The 12799-nt window shown below is 37.0% G+C and overlaps 1 protein-coding gene across 1 annotated transcript in view; it reads right to left on the bottom strand.

Annotated features, from left to right (window-relative positions):
* PREX1 (phosphatidylinositol-3,4,5-trisphosphate dependent Rac exchange factor 1) overlaps positions 1 to 12799 on the bottom strand; it is a 631853-nt gene that overhangs the window by 309575 nt on the left and 309479 nt on the right. Inside the window, exon 11 of the mRNA XM_053690087.1 lies at positions 4331 to 4431. Within this exon, the coding sequence (XP_053546062.1) occupies positions 4331 to 4431 (101 nt within the window). The remainder of the gene's footprint in view (positions 1 to 4330; positions 4432 to 12799) is intronic.

Genomic DNA, 12799 nt, shown 5'->3' with positions numbered 1-12799 from the left:
CTTTTCAACTCAATTTACATGTAATATGTAAAACGTACTGTGCCTTTAAGAAGCACAGAAAAGAAATATGACAGTTGAATAACAATGAACCGGAGAAATTATAAAACCCAAATTTTTCCCGGTAAAGGCATAAATTTAGCAAAGGATTGCCCCCATTAGCAATGGATAACTAACCCTTAATAGCAGAAAAAAATGTACAAAATATAAACGTTTTTTATCACAGTCAAAGCACAATCTCACAGGTCTGCTGTGAGTGATTACCTCCCTCAAAATAATTTTTGAAGACCCTTGAGCTCTGTAGAGACGATCCGGATCATGCAGGGAGAGAAACAGACTTGTGACTGAATTTCTGATGCGTAGCAAAAGCGCCAAAATAGGCCCCTCCCCCTCACACACAACAGTGAGGGAAGTTCAGTGAACTGTCTTAAATTTAAAATAAACGACAGCCAAGTGGAAAAACAGTGCCCAAAACAATTTTTCACCCAGTACCTCAGATAATTAAACGATTTAACATGCCAGCAAACGTTTAAAATCTAATAATATGAAATGTCATTAAAAAGCCTGCTGCTAGTCGTTCCCACTGCAAGTTAGGCTAAAAGTTATATGCATACAGTATTGTCCCAGTGAAGTGCCATTCCCCTGAATACTGAAGTGTAAACATATATACATAACAGCCTGATACCAGTTGCTACTACTGCATTTAAGGCTGAACTTACATTATATCGGTATTGGCAGTATTTTCTCAGTCAATTCCATTCCTCAGAAAATAATATACTGCAACATACCTCTTTGCAGGTGAACCTGCCCGCTGTCCTCTGATCTGAAGTTTACCTCACTCCTCAGAATGGCCGAGAACAGCAAGATGAATCTTAGTTACGCCGACTAAGATCATACAAAAACTCAGGTAGATTCTTCTTCAAATTCTACCTGAGAAGGAACAACACACTCCGGTGCTGTTTTAAAATAACAAACTTTTGATTGAAGATATAAAAACTAAGTATAATCACCACAGTCCTCTCACACATCCTATCTATTAGTTGGGTGCAAGAGAATGACTACACTTAACAGGAGAAAAGTTATTTTATTTTTTTTATATTTAAAAGGATCTGTGAGGGGGAGGGGGTGGGGGTATTGTGGGGGGGCTGCTACACTACAGAAATAATTAAACACAAATAAAAGTTTTAAATACAATTAAAATAAGTTTGGTTTGTGGGGCCAAACTGGGTACTGGCAGACAGCTGCCAGTACCCAAGATGGCGGTAATTAGGTAGGGGAGAGGGTTAGAGAGCTGGAGGGGGGGGTCAGGGAGGTTGGTGCTAAGGCAGGGGTCCATCACAACTAAAATATTTTATAATTTTTATTTAAAAAAAAAAAAAAACTCTTTTATTTAGTACTGGCAGACTTTCTGGCAGTACTTAAGATGGCGGTAACAATTGTGGGGTGGGGGAGGGAAGAGAGCTGTTTGGGAGGGATCAGGGGGTGGGATGTGTCAGGTGGGAGGCTGATCTCTAAAATTAACCCTGCAAGCTCCCTACAAGCTACCTAATTTAACCCCTTCACTGCTGGGCATAATTCACGTGTGGTGCGCAGCAGCATTTAGCGGCCTTCTAATTACCAAAAAGCAACGCCAAAGCCATATAAATCTGCTATTTCTGAACAAAGGGGATCCCAGAGAAGCTTTTACAACAATTTCTGCCATAATTGCACAAGCTGTTTGTAAATAATTTCAGTGAGAAACCTAAAATTGTGAAAAATGTAAAGTTTTTTTTTTTATTTGCTCGCATTTGGCGGTGAAATGGTGGCATAAAATATACCAAAATGGGCCTAGATCAATACTTGGGGTTGTCTACTACACTACACTAAAGCTAAAATTAACCCTACAAGCTCCCTAATTAACCCCTTCACTCCTGGGCATAAAACATGTGTGGTGCGCAGCGGCATTTAGCGGCCTTCTAATTACCAAAAAGCAACCACAAAGCCATATAAGTCTGTTATTTCTGAAAAAGGGGATCCCAGAGAAGCATTTACAACCATTTGTGCCATAATTGCAGAAGCTGTTTGTAAATAATTTCAGTGGGAAACCTAAAGTTTGTGACAAAATTTGTGAAAAAGTTAACTTTTTTTTTTTTTTAATCGCATTTGGCGGTGAAATGGTGGCATGAAATATACCAAAATGGGCCTAGATCAATACTTTGGGATGTCTTCTAAAACAAAATATATACATGTCAAGGGATATTCAGATATTCCTGACAGATATCAGGGTTCCAAAGTAACTAGCGCTAATTTTGAAAAAAAGTGGTTTGGAAATAGCAAAGTGCTACTTGTATTTATTGCCCCATAAATTGCAAAAAAAGCAAAGAACATGTAAACATTGGGTATTTCTAAACTCAGGACAAAATTTATAAGCTATTTAGCATGGGTGTTTTTTGGTGATTGTAGATGTGTAACAGATTTTGGGGGTCAAAGTTAGAAAAAGTGTGTTTTTTCCATTTTTTCCTCATATTTTATCAATTTTTTTTTTAGTAAATTATAAGATATGATGAAAATAATGGTATCTTTAGAAAGTCCATTTAATGACGAGAAAAACGGTATATAATATGTGTGGGTACAGTAAACGAGTAAGAGGAAAATTACAGCTAAACGCAAACACTGCAGAAATGTAAAAATAGCCATTGTCATTAAGGGTAAGAAAATTGAAAAATGATCCGGTCATTAAGGGGTTAAAGGGACAGTCAAGTCCAAAAAAAACTTTCATGTTTCAAATAGGGCATGTAATTTTAAACAACTTTCCAATTTACTTTTATCACCAATTTTGCTTTGTTCTCTTGGTATTCTTAGTTGAAAGCTAAACATAGGAGGTTCATATTCTAATTTCTTAGACCTTGAAGGCCGCCTCTAATCTAAATGCATTTTGATAGTTTTTCATCACTAGAGGGCATTAGTTCACGTGTTTCATATAGATAACATTGAGCTCTTGCACGTGAATTTACCATGGAGACAGCTCTGATTGGCTAAAATGCAAGTCTGCCAAAAGAACTGAAATAAGGGGGCAGTCTGCTGAGGCTTAGATACAAGGTAATTACAGAGGTAAAACGTGTATAATTATAACTGTATTGGTTATGTAAAACTGGGGAATTGGTAATTAAGGGATTATCTATCTTTTAAAACAACAAAAATTCTGGTGTTGACTGTCCCTTTAACTCTATACGCTTGATATTTAGCAGGCAACAAACCTCAACATTATGATAAATTTGCTTCCTGCTATGTTATTGTGAGCAGTTGTCTCTCCCATCTCCTATACAAAACACTTGAAGACTGTAATCTTTTAAATGGTCATTAAGGTCAGTTATATAAATGCATAGTATAAATCAGCAATTATCTACGGTGCAAAAGAGCTGCATACAAAATAAATGCTTTATAAGCATTTGCAGCTGTTTTATTAGAGCACTTCAGGAGTAAACCCACTGATACGTTTCTAGAGATGTTTAATTCATCTCCTTTGCAGTGGCCAATCAGAAAACTAATCTAATGAGCATCTGATCTAATCTGAGGATTCATTGTGTAACATGTTACTGGGTCAGATAAAAGTAAGCAAATGGAAATCTGTAGTACGTACTCCAACCTGACTGAGGAGTGCAAATATAGCTTTCAGAGGTAAATAATAAATGTATTGCTATGCTAAATGTAACCTTACAGATATTTAATTTTGAATTGAAGAGAACAACTACAACAGCAGGGTTCCCCCAGAGTTCATACTGGGCACAACCATCTTGGGGTTTAGGTATTCTTACATAGAAGCAGATCAGTGGCATTGCCAGTTTTTTGACATCTGCATTGTGCACGTCAGGTTAGCCGGAGCTTTACAAACTATACAGATGGCCTTTTTAAATATTTGTTAATTAACTTTTAAACTCTGTATAAAAACTGTACACAAGTAATCCCCCCATTCTGTATTGTGTGTGCTAACCCGCAGTGCACAATACAGCTGTAAAAAAGCAGGGAACATAACTGATCTATGAACATTCACCACTCTTGCCACAGGCACTGCCCAGTATGAAAATGCAGCGCTTCACCATCTGTCACCTGTAAAGGATTAAAATATGAGAACAACTCTAAAGGCACAGGATTAAAACCTATAGTATGGTGAGTAATGACCATTCTGTAGAAGTTGTGTCCAGCAGAATAACGCCCCTTTAATTAGATGTTTCACACTTGCCAATTATATTATAAGAATTGAAACAATTCTTTCATGATCTTACACGTTATATAACAGCTTTTTATTTAACTCTTTCTTATGTGTTCTAATTGGTTCAGGCAATAATACACTTACCATGATGTATGATGCCGTTCTCTAGCAAGGCTTGGCCCAAGTTCACCCCCTCTTCAGCTTTGCTTATCTCCCCATTCTCCATAAGCCAGGACACAAATTCACTGCACAAAACAGGAAAATATGGAAAACGATCAACTGTTTATCACAAGCTCATAGTCAGTAATACAATATTTATATAGCTGATACCGTTAAAGGGACATTATTTTCAAATAATGACATGCTTTTATCTTTCAGAGCATGTCATTTTAAGACTATCGACCCTAGACTACTGTGTTTAACTCCCGCAAAGGGGTTAAATACACAGTAGAAATACCGCTTGGGACTTGCAGAACAATGCTGGTCCCAAGCAGAAAATGCAGCTGATCCAATCAGCAGTGCTAGTTGCTCTGCAAGTCCCAAGAAATATTTTTACTGTGTGTTTAACCCCTTTGCGGTAATTAAAGACATATGGGCCGATTTAACAAATGTCGGACGGAAATGATCCGCTGTAGCTGATCATGTCTGCCCGACATCGCTAAATGCCGACAGCATACGCTGTCGGCATTTAACATTGCACAAGCATTTCTAGTGAAATGTTGCCCCCTCCACATTCGCGGCCAATCGGCTGCTAGCAGGGGGTGTCAACCATCTGATCGTATCTGATCTGAATGATTGCTGTCCGCCACCCTCTTAACTTATGATGCGGAAACAGCTAAATTTGCAGCATGTTAAATCGGCCCCACAGTCTTAAAATTACATGCTCTAATGGATGATAGCATGCAAGTTTTTTTTCACTATAATGCTGAACCATTTAGTTTTGTGCTTCATACCCATTTAAATATTTTTATATGCCTAACTGGACTTTCCATACTTTCTGCAGTAACAGATGCGATTGAGCTACTATATCTTACTAGATTGTTCAACAAATCAATGCAAAGAAGATTCAAGTGAGTGAGTAAAATTAAAGGTGTTCTCTATATACAGGTTAAGAGATTCTCTAAATGCAGTAAAAAAGGTAATTGAAGGGTCTGACAGTGGTACTCAGGATGGACAGCACTGTTTTTCCTCTAATATTGTTTCCTTAGGAAGATATCACAGTAAACAAATGTTTTTAGTGCAATCAAAAGAGAAGACATCAATTGTAGCGGGCACTGCAGCCTTGTACTAACTGTTAAGTTAAAGGGATAGAAAGGTCAATATTGAAATGTGAATGGGTGACTTTCAGATTTTTTGCAATATAATTCCGTTAGTAAAAATGTTTCTAGTAAAATTATTATTGTTTTTCAGCTGCATACACACATATGCTGTGAGGGCCTAAGCACCAGTATTCAAGCTCAGATAGGTGATGGTGGTGTGTATTATGCATGTGAAGACTTAATTTGTGTTATAAGTCACTGCTGACTCTCTGAGCAAGTCTATTGTAAGGATACTGGTGCACAGGTCCTCACAGCATATGTGCGTATGCACATAACTTTTACTAGAAGCATTTTTGTTAATGGAAGTATTCTGTTAAAAACTGAAATTCACCTTTGCATATTTCAATTTTGATTTATCCCTTTAACACTTGGGAAATTGTGACAGGGCTAACGTGTGCATTGTTGGTTAGTTTGGATTAAAGTATTATTGTTATCAGTTATTTGTAAATATTGTAAAATCCTGGCTGTACACAGCACATACAATACTATTTTTAGACCTACATTGATTCATCTAATTTATAAATCTCCCAGCCACCATTAAGTGAGAAATTCCCCAAGTTTCCAGTTAATGAAAGAAAAAAAAAAAGTTCCTTTACACAACAAATGTAATTTTATGTTGTTAACAAAGTAATAAATACGCAATTCATAATTTGGTAATTTGGGAAAATGTATTTTTATCAAATATCATCTTTGACGTCAGCATCATTAAATATAATGTATTTGTATATGGTATAATAATACATTAATTGTAGCATATAGATTATATTAATCAGGGAGATTTGATGTTCAGATAGATATTTATTAGCTGATTCATCAGGCAATAAACCCTTATTGTTTCATAAAGTTGCTTTGCAGCATAACAAAACAATTACGGCTAGATTTAGAGTTTTGTCGGTAACGACCCGCGTATCTAACGCTGGCTTTTTTCTGGCCGCACCTTTAAAATAACTCTGGTATTGAGAGTCCACAGAATGGCTGTGTTAGGCTCAAAAAAAGGAGCGTAGAGCATATTTAACGCAACTTCAACTCTCGATACCAGAGTTGCTTACGGACGGGCCAGCCTCAAAAACGTGCTCGTGCACGATTCCCCCATAGGAAACAATGGAGCTGTTTGAGCTGAAAAAAAACCTAACACCTGCAAAAAAGCCGCGTTCAGCTCCTAACGCAGCCCCATTGTTTCCTATGGGGAAACACTTCCTACGTGTGCACCTAACACTCTAACATGTACCCCGAGTCTAAACACCCCTAACCTTACACTTATTAACCCCTATTCTGCCGCCCCCGCTATCGCTGACCCCTGCATATTATTATTAACCCCTAATCTGCCGCTCTGTAAACCGTCGCTACTTACATTATCCCTATGTACCCCTAATCTGCTGCCCCTAACACCGCCGACCCCTATATTATATTTATTAACCCCTAATCTGCCCCCCACAACGTCGCCTCCACCTGCCTACACTTATTAACCCCTAATCTGCCGACCGGACCGCACCGCTATTATTATAAAGTTATTAACCCCTAATCCGCCTCACTAACCCTATAATAAATAGTATTAACCCCTAATCTGCCCTCCCTAACATCGCCGACACCTAACTTCAATTATTAACCCCTAATCTGCCGACTGGAGCTCACCGCTATTCTAATAAATGTATTAACCCCTAAAGCTAAGTCTAACCCTAACACTAACACCCCCCTAAATTAAATATAATTTTAATCTAACGAAATTAATTAACTCTTATTAAATAAATTATTCCTATTTAAAGCTAAATACTTACCTGTAAAATAAATCCTAATATAGCTACAATATAAATTATATTTATATTATAGCTATTTTAGGATTAATATTTATTTTACAGGTAACTTTGTATTTATTTTAACCAGGTACAATAGCTATTAAATAGTTAAGAACTATTTAATAGCTAAAATAGTTAAAATAATTACAAATTTACCTGTAAAATAAATCCTAACCTAAGTTACAATTAAACCTAACACTACACTATCAATAAATTAATTAAATAAAATACCTATAATTATCTACAATTAAACCTAACACTACACTATCAATAAATAAATTAAATACAATTCCTACAAATAAATACAATGAAATAAACTAACTAAAGTACAAAAAATAAAAAAGAACTAAGTTACAAAAAATAAAAAAATATTTACAAACATTAGAAATATATTACAACAATTTTAAACTAATTACACCTACTCTAAGCCCCCTAATAAAATAACAAAGCCCCCCAAAATAAAAAAATGCCCTACCCTATTCTAAATTACTAAAGTTCAAAGCTCTTTACCTTACCAGCACTGAACAGGGCCCTTTGCGGGGCATGCCCCAAAAAGTTCAGCTCTTTTGCCTGTAAAAAAAAAACCATACAATACCCCTCCCCCCAACATTACAACCCACCACCCACATACCCCTAATCTAACCCAAACCCCCCTTAAATAAACCTAACACTAAGCCCCTGAAGATCTCCCTACCTTGAGTCGTCTTCACCCAGCCGAGCCAAATTCTTCATCCAAGCGGAGCAAGAAGAGGTCCTCCATCCGGTAGAAGTCTTCATCCAAGCGGGGCAGAAGAGGTCTTCCATCCGATTGAAGTCTTCATCCAAGAGGCATCTTCTATCGTCATCCATCCGGAGCGGAGCGGTAGCATCCTGAAGACCTCCGACGCGGAACATCCATCCTGGCCGACGACTGAACGACGAATGACGGTTCCTTTAAATGACGTCATCCAAGATGGCGTCCCTCGTATTCCGATTGGCTGATAGGATTCTATCAACCAATCGGAATTAAGATAGGAATATCAGCCAATCAGATTGAGCTCGCATTCTATTGGCTGATCGGAACACCCAATAGAATGCGAGCTCAATCTGATTGGCTGATTGGATCAGCCAATCGGATTGAACTTGATTCTGATTGGCTGATTCCATCAGCCAATCAGAATATTCCTACCTTAATTCCGATTGGCTGATAGAATCCTATCAAATTCGGAATTCGAGGGACGCCATCTTGACGTCATTTAAAGGAACCGTCATTCGTCGTTCAGTCGTCGGCCAGGATGGATGTTCCGCGTCGGAGGTCTTTAGGATGCTGCCGCTCCGCTCCGGATGGATGACGATAGAAGATGCCTCTTGGATGAAGACTTCAATCGGATGGAAGACCTCTTCTGCCCCGCTTGGATGAAGACTTCTACCGGATGGAGGACCTCTTCTTGCTCCGCTTGGATGAAGAATTTGGCTCGGCTGGGTGAAGACGACTCAAGGTAGGGAGATCTTCAGGGGCTTAGTGTTATTTAAGGGGGGTTTGGGTTAGATTAGGGGTATGTGGGTGGTGGGTTGTAATGTTGGGGGGGGGTATTGTATGTTTTTTTTTTACAGGCAAAAGAGCTGAACTTTTTGGGGCATGCCCCGCAAAGGGCCCTGTTCAGGGCTGGTAAGGTAAAAGAGCTTTGAACTTTAGTAATTTAGAATAGGGTAGGGCATTTTTTTATTTTGGGGGGCTTTGTTATTTTATTAGGGGGCTTAGAGTAGGTGTAATTAGTTTAAAATTGTTGTAATATATTTCTAATGTTTGTAAATATTTTTTTATTTTTTGTAACTTAGTTCTTTTTTATTTTTTGTACTTTAGTTAGTTTATTTCATTGTATTTATTTGTAGGAATTGTATTTATTTTATTTATTGATAGTGTAGTGTTAGGTTTAATTGTAGATAATTATAGGTATTTTATTTAATTAATTTATTGATAGTGTAGTGTTAGGTTTAATTGTAACTTAGGTTAGGATTTATTTTACAGGTAAATTTGTAATTATTTTAACTATTTTAGCTATTAAATAGTTCTTAACTATTTAATAGCTATTGAACCTGGTTAAAATAAATACTAAGTTACCTGTAAAATAAATATTAATCCTAAAATAGCTATAATATAAATATAATTTATATTGTAGCTATATTAGGATTTATTTTACAGGTAAGTATTTAGCTTTAAATAGGAATAATTTATTTAATAAGAGTTAATTAATTTCGTTAGATTAAAATTATATTTAATTTAGGGGGGGTGTTAGTGTTAGGGTTAGACTTAGCTTTAGGGGTTAATACATTTATTAGAATAGCGGTGAGCTCCAGTCGGTAGATTAGGGGTTAATAATTTAAGTTAGGTGTCGGTGATGTTAGGGAGGGCAGATTAGGGGTTAATACTATTTATTATAGGGTTAGTGAGGCGGATTAGGGGTTAATAACTTTATTATAGTAGCGGTGCGGTCCGCTCGGCAGATTAGGGGTTAATAAGTGTAGGCAGGTGGAGGCGACGTTGAGGGGGGCAGATTAGGGGTTAATAAATATAATATAAGGGTCGGCGGTGTTAGGGGCAGCAGATTAGGGGTACATAGCTATAATGTAGGTGGCGGCTCTTTGCGGTCGGCAGATTAGGGGTTAATTATTGTAGGTAGCTGGCTGCGACGTTGTGGGGGGCAGGTTAGGGGTTAATAAATATAATATAGGGGTCGGCGGTGTTAGGGGCAGCAGATTAGGGGTACATAAGTATAACGTAGGTGGCGGTCGGCAGATTAGGGATTAAAAAAATTAATCGAGTGGCGGCGATGTGGGGGGACCTCGGTTTAGGGGTACATAGGTAGTTTATGGGTGTTAGTGTACTTTAGAGCACAGTAGTTAAGAGCTTTATAAACCGGCGTTAGCCCAGAAAGCTCTTAACTACTGACTTTTTTCTGCGGCTGGAGTTTTGTCGTTAGATTTCTAACGCTCACTTCAGACACGACTCTAAATACCGGAGTTAGAAAGATCTCATTGAAAAGATAGGATACGCAATTGACGTAAGGGGATCTGCGGTATGGAAAAGTCGCGGCTGAAAAGTGAGCTTTAGACCCTTTTTTGAATGACTCCAAATACCGGCGGTAGCCTAAAACCAGCGTTAGGAGCCTCTAACGCTGGTTTTCACGGCTACCGCCAAACTCCAAATCTAGGCCTTAGTGTATTAACATTTCTTAAAGAGTCACAGTTAACAAATAAAAGTTTACAACTGAATCGGTGGGATAACATTTGAACTTAAAATCTGATTTGTAAAGCTTTTTTTAAAGGGACATTAAATACCTTGTAATTAGACTACATGTATGTTGTTTTTATTATAGAATAATCTATCAGACAAATCTAAACATTCTTAAAACAAATTATTGCCTTGTTTGCTGCAACTGTTTTTCAGTAGCCAAACTTCACTCACCACGTCTTACCTGGAAGAGCCAATCTAGGCTAGAGTCTCCAGACAATAAGGCTAGTCACATTTATTTTAAAAATTGTTATTGTTTAAAAAGATAGATAATGCCTTTACTACCCATTCCCCAGCTTTGCACAACCAACATTGTTATATTAAAATACTTTATAACATTTAAACCTCTAAATTTCTGCCTGTTTCTAAGCCACTACAGACAGCCTCTTATCACATGCTTTTTTTATTAGGTTTTCACAACAAGAGACTGCCAGTTCATGTGTGCCATATAGATAACAATGTGTTCTCTCCCGTGGAGTTATTTAAGAGTCAGCACAACAAAACACCAATAGGCTCAAATGTCAATAGATAATAAATAAAAAGTAATGTGATCAGGGGGCTGTCAGAAGATACTTATATATAACTGTGTTGGTTGTGCAAAACTGGGGAATGAGTAATAAAAGGATTATCTATCTTTTAAAACAATAAAAATTCTATCGTAGACTGTCCCTTTAAAAGGCAGTCTAATTGAAAATTGTTATTGTCTAAAAATAATCCCTTTATTACCCATTCTCCCGTTTTGTATAACCAACACTGTTATATTAATATGTATAAATAAATAAAATATAGTTTTGCTAAGTAAAATTCCAGAGGCTATGGAGTTCCAGAACACTTTGCACTAGGTCTCTTTCATAAACAACATAAAGTATAGCAGGAGTGAGATATATTTCAGAGCAACGACACCGCCTCTTTAAGCCTCCTCCTGCTATAGCAAATATGACTGACAATACGCAATCAGCAGATATATTTAGCTGTTAAAGAGCAGCAACAAGTTGCTATTGGAAACTGTCAGGCTCCGGCGGAATACAAATCATTATTCTGCATGCTATAAAAGTGAGGAATTAAATTATCTATGGCAACCACAACAAAATTTAAAGCAGCTGCAATCTCTTTCTCTACTGTGCAATTAGGCACTTGTAGGATGATCATTACTTAATTACTGCAAGCCATCAAATAGGAAAGGCGTACTAAATAAAAAGGCCTTTCAAAAGTTTGTTTCCTTGGTAACAATTTAGCGCTAATTGTTTACTAAAGAGCTTGTTGGGATGTTGGTAATATGGATATAAAACCATTTAATAACTGGTCAGTACTTGTGCTCTTTTTGTGCAAAAACACAGCTACACTCTGGTACATGTCACCGTATTTATGGTTTGTGATGTTTATGAGATTGGATTTAACATTATTTAGGATGTTCCTGTGGGCAAAATCATACTGTAGGATAAATGTAAAGACTAGGTATATTTTTGCGGAGATTTAGTTAAACAGCTGAAACATAATAGAAAGGGTTAATTCCCAGATCCAACATGTTTAAATGGACATTTAAAGGGACAGTCTACTCCAGAATTGTTATTGTTTAAAAAGATAGATAATTCCTTTATTACCCATTCCCCTGTTTTGCATAACCAACACGGTTATATTAATATACTTTTAACCTCTGTGATTACCTTGTATCTAAGCCTTTGCAGACTGCCCCCTTATTTCAGTTCTTTTGACAGATTTGCATTTAGCCAATCAGTGCCCTTTCACTTGTAAATCCACGGGCCTGGTCACAATGTAATCTGTATGGCACACATGAATTTCCGCCCTCTAGCTGTGAAAACTGCCAAATACATTTAATTAAGGGGCGGCCTTGAAGGTTTTAGAAATTAGCATGAGCCTACCTAGGTTTAGCTTTCAACAAAGAATACCAAGAGAACAAAGCAAATTTGATGATAAAGGTGAATTGGAAAGTTATTTAAAATTGTAATCCCTATATGAATCATAAAAGTTTAATTTTGACTAGACTGTCCGTTTAAGTGTTTTGTTCGTTCCCCCCCCCAAAAAAAATGTGTTAAAAATTATATTCCATTGCTGAAAAAAAGCAAACACACTACATTTGTATGCTTGTGGAATATGTTATTGTCCATTAAAGGGATATTAAGCCATCAGTTTCATTGTTGTAATACACAAAAAGCACTAAGCAGTGGGTTATACTTAAAGGGACATAAAACTCAAATGTTTTCTTTTGTGA

This window comes from Bombina bombina, chromosome 1 (assembly GCF_027579735.1).
Source record: "Bombina bombina isolate aBomBom1 chromosome 1, aBomBom1.pri, whole genome shotgun sequence".
In the NCBI taxonomy this organism is placed as follows: domain Eukaryota; kingdom Metazoa; phylum Chordata; class Amphibia; order Anura; family Bombinatoridae; genus Bombina; species Bombina bombina.
Note: the sequence above shows the minus strand (reverse complement) of the source record. Positions and strands in the feature narration are given on the sequence as shown.